Here is a 20,658-nt window from a genome sequence, read left to right on the forward strand (position 1 = left end):
GTAGTCTCCACGTGTAAGTAAAAACCGCTTTGAATGAACTGCGAATATGGTGCAGTGATGCACTGTTTTCCTTGCTGCGGGGCAGCATCCATCTGTTCCCTCCAGGGTGCTGCTTTGAATTCCTCTGCGACCTCCTTTGAAAAATGCATCACTTAGATTTGCACCTCAGCCAAAGATCTCACTCCTCGTTCAGAAACAAGGAGAAAAACATCTTGTTACATGAAGTGAAATAACACGAGTTGGCATGCTTCTGCTCGGCTGCAGGGATCCGGGCCTAAGTTACATGAAGCTGGTTCAGTTCAGACCTTGCAAACCAACAGGGCTCTTTTGGTCCAGGCAAGTGCTTATGTGGCTTTCAGTGCCGCTTGCCTTCTGACATCACTCCTGAATCTTTTAAGACTCTCTGCTGGTGTTTCAAGTTCTTCCGTGCAGGTTCTCACAGCTGAGCTTCCAGCATCACAAGCCCTCCAACAGGTAGCCTTGCCAGCTCAGCTCCCAAGCAGACATTCCCTTCTCAGTTTTTTCTCTGAAGTAGACACAGGGCTGCCTGTCCAGCTCAGATGGCAACACCAGTGGTGCTGCTGAGAGGGTACAAGTTGTCCTAGCCCCAAGCTTCAGATCTGAGCCTTGGTACCTTCTCACCAAATAACACAGGAGACGGGCATCATATGAAAGACAACATGTAGAAAAGGGGCCACTGCACGGACAAAAACTGCATGGACAGCACGTAACCATCCATTTATTCCTTTATATACAAATTCAGCTGCAGGTTGAGACAATAAATTACTTCTTAAACCTAAAAAAATACAAGTCGGCACACAAGCTCCTAAATATTCTGAATGTTTCTTTTTGAGAGTTTTGGGGAACCTGCCCCACGTTTTATGGGGGGATGAGCTTATCTGTGCCTTCTTCTGAGATCCCTTTACCCCACCCAAGTGGAGTGAAGGACAGGGAAAGCTCTCCCACAGTCAGTCTCTTTGTCCATGCATGTTTTCAACCCATAAAAAGGGTGAAATTGGGAGGGAGGTTTCCAAGGCTATGAGCAGGAGTCAGGAAACTCCCCCAGTCTGTGGTGTGTCGGCCCATGGAAGACGTGCGGCAGACCCCGCACAGTTCTGCGTCGTGCTTCCTGAGAAGGGTGTCACACGGCAGGGTGCATGATCATGGGCTCCTCCTCACTCAGCCCAGGGGAGTCTGGTGCGGCTTCTCCACTGACCGAAGGGGGGAAGGGTGGGTTGTGATTAAGGTTGACGTAAGTGACATTAAGGTTGATATAATGCTCCCCCTTTAAGCAGGCTACAATATGCTCTACTTCCTCGATCACAGAAGAGAAAGTTGGTCGCTCCTCAGGGTTGGGGGTCCAGCAGTTCAGCATTAAAATGTACCTGCCCGAATTTAAAACAAGCAAGCATTAGAGCAGGGAGAACACCAAGCCAACCATCTTAACTTCAGAACTTATGGGAAGAGCACATTGGGGTAGTGACCAGCCATCACACTGTTCCATGCCCGGTTTCGCAGGCCATGATGGGCGGAGACTGAACTGGCTCCAGGCTGTAGCATGTTCAGGACCATGGACAGAAATGTGTGGGTGCGGGGTCAGGTCTGGGAGTTCAGGCGTGGGGCTGTGAAAAGCCAGCCAACAGCCAGGTGAGACGTGAGAGCAACTGACAGCGTTTCATACCCACATAAGCCCTTCTGGGAGCTCTACCCCCTCCTGTGCTTCATCTGTTGCCCTGACACGGCTGCCCAGGAGCTCTTTGCCCCAAGAGGAGTCCAAGGAGCACTCCTCAGACCCAGGGGGGAGTGGTGCCTTGCAGGGAGCAAGGGGGCTGGTGAGGGGCCCTAGCAGAAGGCCCTACTTAGATCATCTAGGAGCAGATTCTCTTGCAGGTTTGTGTTCCTGCAACAGCAACAACACAATCCTGTTGGGACCTGCCACTCTTGCAATGGGCTAACCAGAACGAGAGGAAAGGCTTGCTTGTGGAACAGGGCAGGTCAGCAGCGTTTGCAAGGGATGCCATTAACCTGTCCCAATTTGTAAACCAAAAGGACCATCATTGGTTGACTCAAGAAGCCCCACATTTCTGGTGTGCACCCAGGGGGTCCTACAAGCACAATAGAAGCCGCAGAGGCAAAGCCGTCCACTGGACACCGACCATACAGGGCAGTGGGGTTCTCTGCACATTATCTTTGCGCGCCTCTGCTCATTTAGAAGCTCTACAGCAGTCACTGGTTGTGGCCTAACAGGAACAGACAAGTCTAATCTCAACTAAAAGCTCAGAAACCAGACCAGTCAATCTTCACTTACTCCATGTTTCCCTTTCTTTTGCACATCTCGGGCATCCACTCCCTCCCTCTCATTCATTGCCTCTGCTTTATAAATCTCCCTCTGATATTCATGATATTCTCTTTCCAAGAAACCCCATGTATGCACCTGCATCCCTGTTTGGATTCCTTGATTTGCAAATTCAACACAGAATTTTGGACACTTTCCCGGACTCTGACACAGGAGGGCAGCTTGCTTAGCTCCTCACACATTTTGATGTAACTGAGTCCTGGGAGGAAGACCCTTCACTTCACTGTGATGGAAGCCCTCTGGATGCCATCTCAGCATTCCTCTCTCTCCACAGGCTTAAAGGTCTCAGTGGCCCTTCCTTCCGTAGGCTGGCCTTTTAAAGAGGCCTGCCAAAAGGTCATATACAGAGACTCACAGGGAATCTGGGCAGTATTCCGGCTGAGGCAGCCTTCTTCCCTGCAACAGGTAGCAGGTCATATCATATGGATCCACTTCAGGATAGGGAGACGCTCCTCGTGTCATCAGCTCCCACATCAGGACTCCAAAAGACCACTAGGCAGAAAAGCACAGACAGAGGAGAATGTTCAGGGTGCGCAGAGAGGGCAGGTGGCAAAACCAGTCTGCTCTAGTTGAACCCGCCCTTTCCTCACCGACTCCCTGCCATCACATGCCGTTCTGTCGGAAGGAACCTGATAAATTGCTGTGTTTCCTTTTATCTTTTTAACTAAAAACTGGTGCTAAGATTGGCTTTTTCTTCCTCCCTCCCAGTTCTTTTTCTTCTTGTGTTGTGTGTTTTTAGATCTTAAGTCTGAGGGCAGATACTGTCTTGTTACTGATATTTATAAGAAGCTCTGTCAGTCTTTTTTACCTGAAACACAGGGTCAAAATGTTCTAAAATATACGTACATAGCATCCCCACTCCCCATTCAGCAAGTACCAAATATGTAACATTAGAATGCAGCCTTTTATCACAAGGATATAAAATGATTTTTAAAGACTATAGATGACTATAAGAGTATTTCCCAGCGGCGTCTGCCCAAACGCCAATCATCTGATTGCCAAGAGGCCTATTTTCCAATATGAGTGGACAACACATCAGCACAGGCTGGGGCTGGCCTACTGCATTTTGTCACCCTAAACGGAAAGTCACAGAACCCGTCCAATGCAGGGGCGTTTCCCCACCCATCCTAGCTAGCTCTGAGGCTCCTCCAACCTTGCCTCCACTGCCACCCCTACAACAGCCAGTTCTCTCCTGCAGCCCCCGGTCCAGCCTCCCCACCATTCTTGCAGCTACTCTGAAGACCTGGCACCAAGATTCCCTTTTCCTTCTCTCCTGCTGTTTCAGAGATGCAGTCGCACATGCTGCAAGAGGCAGTCCCATTCCTCTCTTGCCGCATCTCTTGCCTGTGCTGGACCCCTGATGCCCAGCCCACCAAACAACCTGGTGCAGGGCTGAGTGTGGCACATTCACACTGAGCAGGCCTTCTCCTTGCATCTGGTCTGGCCTGAGTGAACTCCAGGAGGTTGCCTTGGCTTCACCAAGAGACAAGCTCTTACCACTGGGCACCCGAGGCAGCTGACTAGAGCAGTACTTCTGAGGCCTACTGTTTTCCCTCGTGGCAAGCAGCAGGCGAGAGGAATGGCAGGGGCCAGATTCACAAGCAACATTAAACTCTGGTTTAGCATTAGATGCACAAGCCACTAAGCTCTCGTGCTCCTCCTCCTGTGTCCGCCATTTTCAGCTGTGATCCATTATAATTAAACCTGGGCAGATTAGAATTAACCTTAGCTTAAGAAACGAACCATCTTTCAACCATGGTTAATTCTTCAGGGTTGTTTCCCTAAATCACAGCCAATGGCGAGCACAGTTCTGTTTGGATGAAATGAATATATGTGGTTGATTGAAATGGAAATAAGTTTCCCCTCTTTTCCTCAAGCCCATGTTGTGGGGGCAGCAGAGTGTACGAGCCCAAGGCTTGCCCAAGCTTATTTCAGCGATGAATGCCGAGCTGAGGCCTAGCTACCCAACACAGATGTTCATAAATGAGCCCTTTCCCTGCTTTAGTGATTATATAACCAGATTACACATTTAGTAGGAAAGACCAAGGGCGAACCACTAGCACCCTGGGGGGCTCCCATGTCCAAAGACTGCCTGCTGTCTTTGCTTCCACTTACAACATCAGATTTGGTGGTAAATTTTTGGGTCTGCAAGCTTTCAAGAGCCATCCATTTCACAGGGAGTTTTGCTCTGCGGTGTCGACGTACGCTGTAATACTCCTTGTCGAAGACATCCCTGGCTAGCCCGAAGTCGGCCACCTTCACGGTGAAGGTCTCATCCAGCCTGGGAAGCACAGACAGGAAAGGGGCAGTCGGGTTAGGAAGGTCAAGGCAGACAGATAAACTATACCCATTGGGACATGGAAGCTCTCTTAAGTTCTTTTGCCATTTTTACCCAATTCTGGAAAATCAGTGCTTTTATCCTCTCAGGAGTGTACAAGTACCTGGCAGTTTCACCAAGAGATTTATATCTTTGGAACTACCCGAAGAGTTGATCAGATGAACTTCATTCTCCCAACTGAGGCAACCTCATGGCACACAGTGAGGCCTTTGGACTAAGAGGAGCCTTGCTGCAACAACACTCTCCTACCCATGTTCCCCAGAAAATGGACCAAACAGAAGAGGCAGAGAAAATGCCCTTCCATACAGAGGAGTTTGTCCCATTTCTAACACATTTCTGAACTGGTGTCATCAGGGCCACGTCGCCTGAGGAGCTACTCAAACCTCCAGTCAAAGACTGAAAAGGTGAAAGTAAATGCCACTAAATGTTAAGGATAAAAGACATCAACAGATGAAGAAAAAGATGGGACGAAACCTCAGAAAGTTTGTTATGTACTCCAGAGGATGAGAAGCAGCTCCTCCAAGGCAGCCAGGGCTGGAGAGGATGTGAGGGAACAGGCGAGAACCGGCTAAGAGCCTCCATACTGGAATGGTCAGGGAGGCTCCTGCCAAAAGTCCCTCAGCTGTAAAAGCTCCCCAAAGTGAGGCTCCCTGTGGGTGCAGAACCCTTTCGTGTACTGCACAGAAAGCATAAAGAAAAAAACCCGTTGGCGTTAAGAGGGGAATTTAGTCCCACTGGGAATAAATTAATTAAAAGTATAAACTAGACAGACTGAACTAGGAAGCCCAAAGGCCAGTCACATTTGTACAGATCCTTGCCTACCCACACCCCAACAACCAGTTCCTCTCCACAAGCCAGGATTGTGTGCACAGCCCACCCCAGTACTTACATACAGTTTCTAGCAGCCAGGTCTCTGTGTACAAACTTCTTCTGGGCCAAATATTCCATCCCTCGGGCCACTTGCAGTCCAAAGCCTATTAAGTCCTTCACAGTAGGGTTCTAGGAATTGGGGAAAAACACACACCACTGTCTGACATTAAGAAAAAATAAAAGGAGTTTTCCATCTGGCTCAGGAGTTTATGTCCCTCTGGAGACTGTAGCTTTGTAGCTCCCTCAAGCCAGCGTGACTTGAAGTTAATTTCAGGGCTGCTTCACACAGCGTCACCTTTGGATAGGGAATGGAGAGCATACTGCACACATGCAGTCATATGCGGCAAGCAGATGAGTCTACAGATATAATCACATCGCAGGAACGTTCTGCCGACTTACTCTTTCCTTTTGTGCTTTACGTGCATATGGCAAAACAGACCCTGACGACACGACATCGCACGCACAGGGTCTGCATAATGCTGTACGCAGGATCGAGAACGATGCAGGGATCCAGTCTTGTGTGAAACTTCCCTTAAATGTATACTGTTATATATCACATATGTATGCCTGTGTGGCCCCCAGGTGGATAAAGACTCTCACTGCCTCTCCCCATGTTCATTTATGCAGAAGCATGCCCCAACCAAGTATGTTGCCTTTGTCTCACAAGCATCGCTGCGGCAGTGATACTGTGCTTGCACATGAACTATGCAAGGGAAACAGGAGGGTCCTGCTGCTGTGCTGCTTGCCTGCTTTCTTGGCCAAAACAGCATGGCTTCTATAGCACTGCGGCTTGTTCTGTGGTCTGAGCCCCCAGTCACTGGCAGGATTCACTGCCACGGGAGCTTAGAGTGCTGTCGAAACCCAGCACACGTTCCCCATGGTGGCTTCTTTGCAGCTATGTAGCCGACCCAACAAGGCACAGTGTTTGCGGCTTGTGCAGCCACCCCTGGGCTCGCTGTGTCTAGCAGTAGCTAAGACGGCTAAAGAGGTGCTGGGCAAGAGCAGCACAAAAAGCTCGGCACTCTTGCAGACTGGCTCTGCATGAGCAGTGATGGCAGCAGCCACTGGACTCTTGATGTCAGTTGCACATTGCGACTAGGGGCCCCGTTTGGGGCTCAGAGTAGTGGGACTCAGTGGAGCCTGCTCCCACCAGCCATCCTTCCTGCTTGGGAGAACTCCTCATGAGCCATGACTCACCAGAGTGGGGCTGCCACAAGCCGCATCGCAAACTCCAGCTGCCAGAAGCAACCTCCTCTTCCCCTTTCGGGAGGGGGAAGAGCTGCACTCTGGTGGGTCTTCTTGGAAGGAGGCCCAGTAGAATGTGTTGCCCTTGCTCAGCATGGCACAGGCTGGGGGATCAGCACATTCTGATGGGTCTCTTTGGAAGGAGGCCCTGCAGATCACAGCTTGGATCCTCGCCCAGCAGAGTTGCTTGCGAGCAGCCCATCCGCAGTCCCCTCTCGCTGTTTTGGGCCGCTGGCCAGCTGCTTCCCCTGGGTGTGGTGCTGGATGGTTCCCACTGCATCAGCCTACTTATGAGCAGGCTCAGTGCTCCCATGCAGCAAGAGAAGGGGGCCTCAGGGCCACAGTCTGCTCAACCAGCTATCAGGCACATTGCCAGCTTTCCGCAGCGTGCCACACAGTGTGAGGCTCGCTGTGCCACACAAACCTGCCCACTGTGCTCGCAGAAGGAATGGATGCGCTTGTCTGAAGGAAAGAGAGGTGGAGGCGAGGGAGTACCCCTTCTTCCAAGATACAACTGCAACAAAAATGCACTGTCCCTTCAACACTGTCTCACTTGAGGGAAGGCCAGAGGGATGATGGTGTGCCATTCTTCAGAAATGTTTTTGCGGAAAACAGCTCTCCTTCCCTCCTATCACAATCAGTTGGAAGGGACTGAAGGCCTTGGCTTCGAGCCCTATGGTTTTATTTAAATAAAAAAATTCAACCTAAAAAAAAAATTCAACCTATAAAGTTTCCAGGCTTTGTGTACAAACCTTAGCTACAAGCTGACTTTGCCCTAGGACTGGCTCACTTTGCCCTAGGACTGGCTGCAAAATCAACAGAGCAAGCACTGCCAGATGCCATTGCTCAGACAATAGGCTCAGACAAGATGTCAGCCAGCTGATGGGGTTTCTATCTTCCCATCTTAAAACCTGACACAGAAATGTACTGTATGCACCCCACATGCTGTGTGGAGGGCACTGCATTACACATGTCCTGCATGTACCCAATACACTTCCCTGCAGGAAATAACAAGAAATTTGCAGGAATAGATCTGCATGTGGACACACAGTGAAAAACACTCATCCAGTTGTCACATACAGATGTGGCCCCCAGGTGTTGCTGGACTGCAGACCACATCAGCCCTGGCTGGCATAGCTGAAGGGAGCTGTGGGTGTCTACCCTTGATCTCTGTGGAGGCTCCATGCTTTATTCTTTAAGGAGGTGCTCTGCACCCCACCGTGCCGTGTCAAAGGGCACAGGTGGTCACTTCCTTTAGGCAAAAAAGCTTCCACAAGAGAGTGAAGGACCGCCAACACTCCTCCTGGAACTCCCCATCCCTGGCTACTTTTCCTGCACAGTATTCAAGGCATGTTTGCCTGCACGATCTCATGGAAGAAAACCACAGGGGTCGGGGGAGGAGAGGATGACAGGGAAGCAACCCTCTGCTGCCACTTCTGTAGACCAAACTGTACCCTCCCCAAGCTGTTGCCTGGGTTTTGTTAGTCATATCCCTGTGCAAGACACATTTCTGCTCCTGGAGAACATCTAATCACCAGGGCAAGTGAGCAGTCCGAAGAAGCCCTGTTGGGTGCCATAGATAAAAAATAAAATTTTGCAGGGGGTGGGAGATGCAGGGCGCCACAAGACTAGAGCAGCCAAAATACTTTTGAGCACTGAAGGACATTTATACAACTTTGTGTGAGTGAAGATAAGAAGCTATTGATTAAGAATTGCTTGGGACAGACAGTACAGAATTTCCTTCTGCATAGCAAAGGGCATCTGGATTGTTCTGCATTAATCATTGTACCATTACTCGATCACTGCAAACAACAATGCTGCAGGTGACCTTGGCCACCAGAAGGGAGTTGGCCTGCAGTGAACATCCACTAACTCTGGTTCCATCCCTGTCTCCCCAGAGGTGATGGTGAAGTTACTGCAGCTCTCAGCAGAAAGCAGCTAGTTCCGCAATGACAAGGCAGGGAGGGAGACAAGACAGTGCTGTGCATCTCGAGCAGCCGATGCATCAGTCACCAGCTCACGTTCCACCTACTAAGGAAGAGTCAGAGTCAGCAAAAAAAGCAAACACAAACCACCCTCTGCTCCTGGGACCACGGAGCTCCCACACCCTGTTGCAGCAGCAGAAGCTACAGCGATGAAGTCGCCTTGTATGGATGAAGCGCTTTGGCAGAAGCCTGAGAAGAATGCTTTAGTTAATACATTCTGTTCTGCTGCAGGATGAATTTCACTGCTTTCTGTCTACCAGAAACAGCTCCACTGTGGGTGGTACACTCCTATGAGGAAGAAAGAGCAAGGCCGGTATTGATTAAAGAGCAAGTTTGCTCTGTGTGTGTGCGCACACACGTGCCTGTAAGGGGAGAGTCACGTGGCCAATGCAGAAGCAGACCATTGTTGAAAGCGCGTGTGCGAGAGAGAGAGAGAGACCTGTTCCGCAAACTTCCTGAGGAAGTATCTATTTCAGCATATGAAGGTGCCTCTCCCTAACCAGCAGTAGGTATACTCAGAGCCATGAAGTCAACTTGTTGGCAAGAGAGCATGAAGCCCAAAGGCTGGTTTCCTGGACTGGGCCCATTGTGGGGAAAAGAACATACCCGCTCCTCAGAACGGATGAAGTACCGCAGATCTCCATGCTTCATGTATGGCAGCACCACCAGGGGGAGTCCTTCCTTGGGAAGGGTGATCCCAATGAGGGAGAGGACATGGTGATGAGAAAAGCTTTTCATCAGAATCCCCTCTTTCAGAAACTCTTCTACCTCCTCCAAATCCGTGATCCCTATGAAAAAAAGAAAGGCATCTGTGTAAATACACAGAAGCTACTGCCGCAAGACTGAAGATATGGTGAAATTATTAGGAAATAGGTTACTGGAATGAAGGCAGGTCCAGTCAAACACAAAGGCCACAGCAGCCTTTCTGGGTGGCTGAAATAGCTCACTGGAATGTGCGAAGGATGCACTAGCGAGCTAGCCTTAACCCATGACTGTCCAGTTGCCACTGCAGCTGTCTCCAGCATGGTGCCCTGCAGCTGGCACTCCCCCGCTGGCTGGGGCAGAGGGGAATTGGTATGAAACTGAAATAGGGGACCAGGCTGAGGGAGGATGCTGTAGAAATCAAGCAGGGAAAGGCTGCCTGAAGAAGAAATCTGCCCCACACTGTATCAAGTTAGCAGTTTCTTTTCCAAGCTCCAATGAACGTTGTTGTTTCTGTTGTTATTTATTTAATTTCTATTCCACCCCACAGCTGAAGCTCCCTGGGCAGTTCTGTTTAGAAGGAAAAGCCTTGCCAGCCAGCACTCAAGAGCAACAGCGTCCTGAGGACGATTGGCTGCATTGGAGGTCTGGTACGCCTCTGTCTCTTGAGAGGATCAGGAAGCAACACAGAGGCTGGCTAGAGAGCAGCCCTCCCTCCTCCAGCCTTCCCCACCCCATCTAGGCTCTTTGCTGCAGTGAATGTCCCCAGGGAAGCTTTTAACAGCATATCTTAGGAGCACTCAGTAGCCGACTAAGGTTGAGTGATGTCAATCTTCTTCTTCCACTCCCAAATGTGTTTCACAGTTATTTGCACCTACTTTGAGTGGAGCAGCACTGCGAAGGGGCACCAAAACTTTGCAGTAGAAAATGGCACTTAAGCTAATGGTGCCTCCTTGTACCATGTCACCAGCTGAGTAGAAGGAGAATGCAGTTCTCCCTGCCCTCCAGGTTAAGGAACCATTTTTAAGGAACTATCTAAGGCTTTTAAAGTGTTGTACCTACACTAGCTTTGGCCCAGTTGCAGATGCGTAACACACTTCGCTGGAGAACAGGGGCAGAACTGCCATCTCACAAGGTTATTCTTAAAATAACAACCTTTGTGCAAGCCATGCTCTCCTAGCCAGAAGGCAGGCATGATACATGTCCTTCAAATTTCTTAAAAATGGTAACAGTGGGGCATTACTTTATTGCTAGTGGGGAAGAATGGTCAGGAATGGATCTTGGGTCCCTTGGGCTTCCTTTTCCAGGCCAGTAAGCGCAGTCACCAGGACTATGAGAGGAGCAGGGGATTACTCACGGTTCAGGGATTTAACAGCACAGCGTATCTCTCTCTGGGATGCATCTATGTATGTTCCATGATAAACACTCCCAAAGTGCCCTGAATAAGAAAAGAAACAAGCAGCATCTATGTCGGTCCATAAATCAGCACATCCAGCAGAATCCGCTCCCTTGAGATTCTGTGTCAGCCTGCAGTTAGAAGGCTGAAAAGTTCTCAATGCCAGCATAATATTAGTAGGTAACACAAACCATTTCTGTGGTGGAAGCAATAGGACATAAAAGGGAGCAAAACTTGTCACTTTCACCAGGCTAATACTTCAGAACCTCCACCAGTACTTGGCCCAATAAAGGGTTCACTTCACCTGTTCTTATTTCAAAACCCATGTGGGAAGAAGAGGCGCACACAGAGCCATGATCAAGGCGTATGACCGGCACTCCCACGTGCTGCATTTCTGGACTGGCCAGTACCACTTCAGACTGCAGATGGGGGGTACGCTGCATGTCCTAGATCTTAATGGAAACTAACAAGTTTCCATTCTAGAGCATGGTCTTGTCTTGTCACAGATTTTGGATGTGTGTGTCCAGATGGTTGTTTCCCACATTCAGCCTGTATTCAGTAACCAATATGTGTCACCAGAATGCAGAAGGTTTAGTCAAACTATGGAATTCACTTCCAGAAGACGTGGTGATGGCTGCTAATTTGGACAGCCAAGAGGACTTGACAAATTCATGGAAGAGAAGGCTATTCATGGCTTAGTCCTGATGGTCATTTGCTAACTGCAGTGTCATTGGCAGTATGCCCATGTATACCAATCGCTGGGGAAACTGGGTGGGCAGGTGCTCTTGCACTCATTCCCTTCTTGTGGGATCCTGTGAATAGCTGGCTGGCTACTGTGGGAGCAGAATGATGGACTAGATTCTTGCTTGGTCTGATCCAGCAGGGCTCTTCTCATGTTACGTAGCAGAAGTGACACATTATGTGCAAGAAGATCATGCAGAAGAATAAAAGCAGTAACATAATCCAAATATTTTAGATACATAAATTTATATTGCTCAAAATAAAAAATACAGTATTTCAAGAACGGCAAGGAATGGTTATTAGATTTAGACAGAAATGTAAGAACAAATGCAGAGGTCCAAAATTAATGAAAAAACCTCCAAACACTGAAGAGTATACCAAATAAGTTTCAGTATTAAGTCAGCTACTGAACTCACTGCAATTTGAGACTGATTTGTGGGAGAAGGTTAGAATGTAACATCGAAACTGAAACATTCTGATATAAAAGTTAGAATAAACTAAAATTTGGTCTGAACTTAAAGTGAAAGCATTCAGGATTATTTTTTGGGATGGCATTGTTCCATTATAATTTAAACGTGGAAGGAATGAGAAACTCTGAGAGATTAAAAGATTTCAATGTTTCTCAACATTTTTCCTTATTGACTGTGAACTTCCAGATCAAAACCTAAGCAAAAGTAACAATGTATTAAGAGGTAAACAAGCAATACCAAGCAATGGTGAGGAAATGGATGGTGAAGAGTTTCTATAGCCCCAGTAATTCTAAATCAAGTATTTACACAGACTAAATATTAAGAAACTCTGGGACAAGGAAACCCCCTTTGGCTACGTTTTGATGTATTAGTTATCGATTACACTGACATTCGGGTTCCCTGAGAGCCGGAGAATGTGGGAAAAGGCCAGGGAAACAGCACAGGATGACCCAGGGTGGTGTCACATACTTTTTGTCCCTTCAACACTGGTCACGTTTTTCTGAAGTGCCAGACAAGGCTAAACACTTCATAAACGCTAATCAAGCACCACCCCTGCTGGACTGGTATCAGCCTCCTTTTCTAGGGTTCCTCTACCAGAGGGGCTTAACCTTCTGCTTTACTGAGGCTCCTTCTTCCCTTTCATCATGGGAAGAAATGTGTGCCCTTTACAGATCCCCCCACCACAATATGCTATTATTTTATTATCCAGCCATGAAGTGGTACTCTGATATAGCTGCAGTATTGCAGAACTGGAACCTAGAGAAGGATTTTGCTGCTGTTTGCCCAGATTTGAAATGTAATAGCTGACTTTACTCACAAGAAACTCTGCAAAAATGGCTGGAAAACATGGGAGAGGCACTGGAGGATGAGTACTTCATGAGAAGTCTCTGCAAACTTCCATGAGTGAGGGAACATGAGCACACAATACATGTCTCAACTAAAGGCGTGCGGTAATTTGAACAGCACTGTGAAGGCAGGATTGACAATACCAGAAGCATCTGCAGACCTCATGCTCCCTGTAGCGCTTCTGCCCTGCTTCCAGGCATGCAAGGATGCCCACAGGTTGGAAGGAGGGAAGAAACAGAGATGCACAGGGGGCTAAGGGTAAACTTGCCTACACAGAGAAAAATCATACCTTACTGGGCTTTTGGTTTGTGATTATAATTACACCTGGTTAACTAAAAGAAAATGTACAAAGCATCTGATCAAACATGACTATGACCACAAGAATAAAAGCAGGAAGAGGAGGGAGACCTGAGAATTTCTGGGTCAGGAATGGGGGATTTAGCCCATGGAGCAAAGTTAACAGATTATGTGTTTTATCTACTGGAAGGTAGCAAATTGAAATTTACTCTCCTTGGTAGTAGGTAAATAGCAAGTCTTTCACTTGTTGCTGTTCTTAAACTTTTTACTTGTGAGTTTGAAAACTCTTGCCCATATATCAGCATCACCCAAAGATCTAACAGTGGATGTTACTCTACCTTCTGCCCACTCTAGTTTCACTATATTCATTATCAAAATGAATTTAACAATGTTGTGAACATCAATCCATTCCATTTTGATCTAAATGTTGATGACAAAATGATCTTTTAAAAAAATAAATTACAGACCAGAATAACTAATAATCCTAGTCATCTTGACTAGATCCAGAAGGCAGGAGAACAGTTTCTAGCAGTTTCAATCTTTTCAGGATACTTGCGTTAAATAAATAGTTGTTGTGAAACTTGAACCACTGACATGAACTTTGCAGCATGGTTGGAATGCATGTGAAATATGGAAATGTTGAAACAACCAAGGGCTGGTTTAATTTAAAAAACCAGCTGACTGGATCTTGGTAATTGTTTTCAATTATATAACTGGCATGATGGTAAGCAATTCTTCTTGCCATCTATTCAAAAAGAAACAAATAGCTAAAACGGCACTAAAACACCCTTGTTGGGTACTAAAACAAGTAATCAATGTTTCTACTTTTAAAGATCAGTATCAAATAGATATTTGGCTGTCGGTATGGGAAAAGACTTTTTAAGCTGATGCATGTAGCTGTTAAATCCCACTCTAGAACAAAAAGAGAGCCCCTGTTTAAGGATCTGAATCAGTCTTTCAACCCTTCACTTTGCTCAGATTCCCCTTGGCTTGAGACCTGAGTTCTCAAAGTTTATTTAGCAGTATACATGATTTAGTTTTAGTCCCTGAACCCGGAATGCTCTGAACCCGGAATGCTCTTAATATCCTAAACTCCAGATTCCTTGTGCATGTGAAACAGGCTTAAGGACATGAGTTGTAATGACCCTTGTTCAAATGTCACTCCCATCATGAACCCACTGGGGGTGCTTATTGTGCAATTGCTTTCCCACATTTTCCTGCCACTTCTTTTGTCCTTTTACTCTCACATCAGGAAAAGTGTGCTATGGAGGGAAATTCAGAATAACAGTACAATCCCTTTTAACTGGTAGTGCTAAAACCTTCTGAATGGAAGCACCCAAAGCTGCCCTTGAAGTTACCATCTTTTGGTCCTGATCTCACAGAACTAAACCACCATCCTGTTTTCTGAGCATCTCAGAAAACAGGATAAAAATCACACACACACAAGCACATACACACAGGAACAGAACAGTGAAAACTTTAGATGCAGCACAGGCTGAGGCCAGACCCAAAAGTACATTTGGGTGAATTTTTCTTGAGAAATTACCTGGTTCTTGCTGCCAGGTTCTTCTGCTCAAGATATTGCAACCTTGTCAGGAACCGTGCGCTTATTTATTGCCTGGCTTCTTTTCCATTTGCATTCAAATGCTACTTATTCAGAGAAATGAGACAGACTTCCCACATATTATCGCTGGTGATGCAGGGAAGGGTAGTGTACCGGGATCAACAAATGGGAGACATCATGAGGATGAATTAGCACGGACTGTTCCCAGTGTCCAGCACAGGCCTTCGGTGCAGTCTTAAGAGCACTGGGTATTTGCTAGGTTTATCTGCTGTGAGAAATCTGCAGGGTGGCAAGGGAATGTCTGTTACTTCTTTCCTCATCCCTGAGATAAGAATGTTTACTGAAATTAACTGGCATTTCCAGGACTCCTCTTGCCCTCCCTCCTCTTTTCCACTAGCAGGTTTCCACTGTTTCTAGCAGCTTCTGGCACTCTGGAATTTAGGGACAGCAACACGATCCATCATGCGTTAGCAGATGCTTTGGCTTTCAGCTTGGGACAAGGACACGCTAGTATCTAAGCTGCTTAGGTGTCAAGAGGAACACCCATCCCTCCAAGACGCCCTGTGACTGAAGGGATGTGTGATGGCTTATTTTTGCTCGCTTACTGACAATACACATCCTTATTCCAACTTTGCATTCAGCAGCATGCATATCATCTTTCACACACATGCTCTTCTTGTCTCTTCCAAAGTGAATTCATTTTGGTTGGACCAGGACCCCTGCATAAGACAGTGAGAAGAGCTACCACTTGTAGTTTTGACTGGGTAAGAAGTTGTTTCATGTGTTTTTGAGAGAACTGATCCAACTTGCATCCCCCAGTACTGAACAGAATCTGCAGTCCAAAGTTTGTGCATTTCTGAGACTGAAAGGTGATTTGCAAAGTGGGAAACATGCTTCAGAAAATGCATACATTTGAAAAATGCACATAATTGATGCATACATTTGGGTAAACGTGCAGCAAAGGATGCACTCATTTTCATGCAGAACAGCCCACAACCTTACAATCTAATATGAGCATGAGTCAGAACAAGCATTGAAGCAGAAGTTAGAGAATGCTGATGAGCTCAATTTGCAATTCACACTTTATAAAATGTAAAATGCTTTTTCTCTCTAACAGGCCCAATGAAATTCATGCTCTAAGCAGCAGCCAAGGGATCGCTCAGGAGAGAGAAACAGTTTACACCTGTGGAAACACCTGGCTGAGAAGGAATGGCATGTTGTAAGACGCCTTCGGTAAGGAGGCTCTGCACGCTGTGGCAGATGGTCACAGCGTAACCTCAGCAGCACTCACCTTTACCAATGATCTGGTCATGGTGAACAATCAGTTGCTCTTCTGGGATCAGAACATCTTTCACCTCTTCCAAGAGTTGTGGCCGAAAATTTTTGATGGAGTAAGAAGGAATCCGCATGAAGGGCATGGTAGAGCCATCACTGCTACCTGTGTAAGAGACACTTCCAAGACGTGCTCCTGAAGACCCAGTGTTTGGAGTCCCTGCCCAGAGAAAGCCATCAAGGAATGGTAAGAAAACATTGACATTAGGTGGGTATGAGTAAAAACTAATCACTGTTCAGCCTGCATCTCCTGTTCGTCAGTCTGTTCTAGTCGCTTGGCAATATTATTTTCTCACATTATAACAGAATGTCACAGTTCCTCCCAACCAAAGCAGGAATGGGGGCAAAAATACAGTCATGGGATGGTGGAAATACCATGCACAGCAGCTGTGTTTTTATAGAAACATTTTCAGCAAACTGTTCCAGGTGTGGAGAAGGTGATGGAGTCTTGACATCAACCTGAGGCACCAAAAGCTCCACCTGACCAAGGAAGCTGCCCCTGCCAGGAAACCCATGCTGACGGCTAGCACACATTTGTCTCATTTTATTCATAGGTCTCTAGCCAGGCTTTTCCCAAACACCGATGGTTACTATAAATGTTTAAGACATCCTTACCAGCAGCATCCGTATAGCCACTAGAGGAGGGAAGGAGAGGGATGCTTGTCACACGCCCATTCAGGCTTGAAAGCCTTTCCAGGTTTTCTGTCCCTGCAAGCACAAGACAATCAGCCTACCAAAAAGCACTCCATCCATGCTCAGCTGCCCCACCCCACCCCTCCACAACCACAACCACCTTGTGAGTCCAGCTATGGAGACCAACTCGATACGGGACATTTCTCTGATCAGGCTTCATAGTTATATGCAGATCAGTGTGATAGTAAAACAGTGGAGAAATGCAGCCGAGCAAACTGTTGCTCAAAACCTTCCTCTGATAGGAAAGTAGGATGAGGAGCTGGCAGTTACCTGTGGTCTTTTTCCGCTGCACGTGCTTCTTCAGTAAAAATGCCAAGAGGCAGAGGAACAGGATGGCTGCAATGGTCCCCAAGATAGCAGCAACAGGGGAGAAGGAAGAGGTCACAATCACAGTGCCTAGGTCTGTGCAGTTTTCATTCACACAAATCTAAAAGGAAGAACAGACACGTTGGAAGAGGGTCACCAAGGATGCAAGAACGACGACAGCCGAGAGCCAGCAATCCGGCCACAGGCTCTGAACAGCAAGATCATTCTGTTACTGCACACAGTGCTGGACTTGCTGGTTGGACAAAGAGGAAGTGACCCAGACATCCCAGTGTGCCTAGAAACCTGGAGGACAATTGTGTGGACTGCACTCGAAATGTCAAGGCTTTGGGGCACGAATTGCCTGTAAGGATACAGCTGGAGGTATGCCAAGTCTGCTGTGGCGGCGTTTTGGACGGCTGCTCCGGGAATCCACCTGTTTGGTCTGTTCCCTACCAGCAGGGGAATAATGGGAACAGATGCAGGAAGAGGGAAGGGTGTAAGAGATCAGGCAAAAGGAGCAGCGGAGGGCTGTCTTCGTGTGGGATTCCTTAACATCGGACTGACACAAACAGCGTATTTGCTTAGATTGCAATGCTCTTGGAGGCTGAGTGCAATGCACACCAGGGTCAAGATGGGAGAATAACAGTTCAGCAGCCGGATATATAGCAGAGAGAGGTGTCCATTACCCCTTGGAGAAAAAGCCATTGCAGGGTGAGGGACTGGTTTTGAGTGCACAAACAGTGGGAAGGAAAGTGTTAAATAGTTCTTCCCTCCCACAACCTGAAGGCATGCACAGCTGCTTCATATCATTATATCACTACAACAAAACTAAGCATAAGGTGCCATTCCATCCATTGAATATACAGAAGGAACAGGGACAGACCGTCCTTTATTGGTTAAGACCACAAGTACCTGCCTCCTTCTTTAGCAGTGCTTAATAGGTTATGGGCAAAAATGAACAAGCAAAAACGTAAAAGCAATTTGCAGCTCTGGAATGTGCAGCCAGACAAATGTGAAGAATGCACAGGCATTCCAGAGCTGGCCTACAGCAATGTCTCTGAGAGCAGAAAGCACCAGACTAGGGATTACTGATCCAAGGACAGCCTTTGCAGCCAAACTGGGTGTGTCCTTGCAAATTTGGCCAGCCAGGATGTGGGTGGTGAAGTAATACAAAGACAGATGCCAGAACTGTTTTTCCGCATGTAAATAAGTGCAGAGAAGCCAAAGCACTGGAAGCAATTATCCACCTCCAAGTGCATTGGTTTGCCCCCAAAGAGATTTTCACTGAATCCTCTCCACCTGACCCATTCTCACCCCCGTGTCTGGGATTGATGAGGATACACAAAACGAGGTCAGGAAAGAGTGCTGGTGAATTCCAGAATGGAAAAAGAATTTCCAAATGATGAATGAGTCTCTGGATCATGCCAAAGGAAGCCAGAAATATTACCCAATGTTCCTTTATAAAAATATATCTTTGGCTTCTTTGGTTTGGGAACAGCAGGCATTTCTCTTAAAACTGTTCTCAGAATTCAGGCTGCTTCAAGCCGAAATGTTACTAAAAAGGCCAGATGCTACAGTGGTGCTCACCAAATGTAGCCCAAGATGACGTAGGATGAAACTTCTACGCTATTGAGCTTAAATGAACTTCCCCTGGTGCCACGTCACCCTTAGCTGTTTCCTTCACAGCTTATTGAACATATACTATGGAATGTCCTCTATATTTAAAAACACGTAGAAGTTAGTGGGCAGTAACTTGCCGGAATCAGAACTGATGGAGTTGCTGGTGGATGGGTTGTGGCATTCCAGGTGATTCATGATTTCCACACACAGGAAGAGACAACCTAGCCAATGACCAAAGGGGAAGAACTGTAGCTATACCTTTGCTTGCAAATCAGTCAAAGGGCCGTCAGACTTGGGGATGTGACAGGTCACCACATTCTTCAGCACATGGGGGTGGCAATTTATGCCACCTATAGTCACAGAGATATCCATGCATTCTGCCAGAGCATCGAGTCCTGTATGCTGTACAAAGAAAAAAACGTAATTGCCTGATTAAGGGAAAATATTATTCTCACTCTACTGCAACAGTTTCCACTAGACTTATGCCTACATCCCACTTGGTGTCTTAAATATTCCTGCTTTGAATTCACACACACACACACCTGCAAGAACCTCCCTGCCTGCTAGGTTCTGCTAGTGCTTTACCATCTTTATTATGGCCCATCTGCTTGTCCTAGAGCTGAAGAGATCTCTCGCCACCACCCTTACCATTAGTACGCACTCATGGGGAAACTACAGCCCTTTAGAATCCTGTTCCCCTCACTGTCTTAAATGGGACCCTCTTCATGATACACCATTTTCTTGCTGCTGTTAATTGTTTGCTCTGATGTGAATGAATATCAACAAACGAATGAGTGCCACATTTGAGCAGAATGATTCAGGAGAAGCTTATAATCACAGATGTTAGAGCAGCTTTGGTGAACAGAGATTTCTAGGTTTCCAGAAAACCACCCTTCACCCCATCCTGCTTTCAAATATTGTTGCTATGTCCTCTGGGGCTAACAGGGCTTTCTCAGTGGTGGCATCTCATCCCTACCTTTAGATTACTTACGTTTCATTTTCCTGCTGATCTTACATTCTATATTATTTTTATACTTGCTGCTAGTTTTAGCTTAGTTTGTTCATAGGTTGTTTTTAATCCATATTTATTGCTTGCATTTTATAGCTTTAATCTATCTGTGCACCACCCAGAGAACTCTAGTATTTGGGTGGTTTAAAAGAACAGTAAATAAGTAAAACCACTTCCTCAAAAGTACATCCTGCTGTGTTCAATGGAGCTTGGTCCCAGATAAGTGTGCACAGAACTGCAGCCTGTGTTTCTCTGAGGTTCATGTGAGCACTCATGTAAGTAGATATTCACACACATCATTGCCAGGCTCACAACGTACAAATTCCCAATTTGCAGTCCTCTCCCTCAAAGTGAGCTGGTAGGGAACCTCATTACATACTTTGATTTCAATCTCATCCTTTCCTTGATTGAGCCTGTAGAATTTGCCTTCAAGATCAAAAGGGTGAATCACAGGCTTTGGGTAGTAGCGGAACACTTCGTGGCCTACAATCCCATCCATCAAAATGCTCAGGTTCCCAAGAATACTTTCCTCCTTCTTTGGAAATGGGTAATCAGGAGTTAGACACACGAGCTTTTCTGCAGACGGATGACTTTCACAGACCTGAAGGAATCACAGTAGAAATTGAGCCATTTGAATTAAGAAAATAACTTCATCTGGCTTGATTTTTTCCATCCGATTGATGCTGAAATGTGGAATTTGGTTCATGTGTCCACATCACTGAAACAAGGGTAAACCAATTGGAAAGGATGGCAAAAATGCTGTAAGGGTAGAATTCAGGGGCTGGGGAATGTTCTGTAGGACTTCCTTCCCTCTGTTTTGATCTATTGCCAGTAATTTCATTGACTTGCTCGACACTACTACTACAGTGAAATTGTATGTGTTTGTTG

General features: G+C 46.8%; 1 protein-coding gene across 2 annotated transcripts in view; it reads right to left on the bottom strand.

Annotated features, from left to right (window-relative positions):
• Nucleotides 1-710: 710 nt before the first annotated feature.
• MST1R (macrophage stimulating 1 receptor) overlaps nucleotides 711-20,658 on the bottom strand; it is a 58,559-nt gene continuing 38,611 nt past the window's right edge. For both annotated transcript variants that reach the window (XM_044451410.1, XM_044451411.1), the window contains exons 11-21: nucleotides 20,150-20,371; nucleotides 19,020-19,163; nucleotides 17,106-17,262; nucleotides 16,758-16,850; nucleotides 16,102-16,302; nucleotides 10,854-10,934; nucleotides 9,401-9,582; nucleotides 5,584-5,693; nucleotides 4,472-4,637; nucleotides 2,712-2,848; nucleotides 711-1,385 (exon numbers count right to left, since the gene is read on the bottom strand). In XM_044451410.1, coding sequence (XP_044307345.1) covers nucleotides 1,142-1,385; nucleotides 2,712-2,848; nucleotides 4,472-4,637; nucleotides 5,584-5,693; nucleotides 9,401-9,582; nucleotides 10,854-10,934; nucleotides 16,102-16,302; nucleotides 16,758-16,850; nucleotides 17,106-17,262; nucleotides 19,020-19,163; nucleotides 20,150-20,371 — 1,737 coding nt within the window. In that variant the 3' untranslated portion in view covers nucleotides 711-1,141. The remainder of the gene's footprint in view (nucleotides 1,386-2,711; nucleotides 2,849-4,471; nucleotides 4,638-5,583; nucleotides 5,694-9,400; nucleotides 9,583-10,853; nucleotides 10,935-16,101; nucleotides 16,303-16,757; nucleotides 16,851-17,105; nucleotides 17,263-19,019; nucleotides 19,164-20,149; nucleotides 20,372-20,658) is intronic.

Source organism: Varanus komodoensis, unplaced genomic scaffold (genome assembly GCF_004798865.1).
Source record: "Varanus komodoensis strain SLA01 unplaced genomic scaffold, ASM479886v1 scaffold6_2, whole genome shotgun sequence".
NCBI classification, from domain to species: Eukaryota; Metazoa; Chordata; class Lepidosauria; order Squamata; family Varanidae; genus Varanus; species Varanus komodoensis.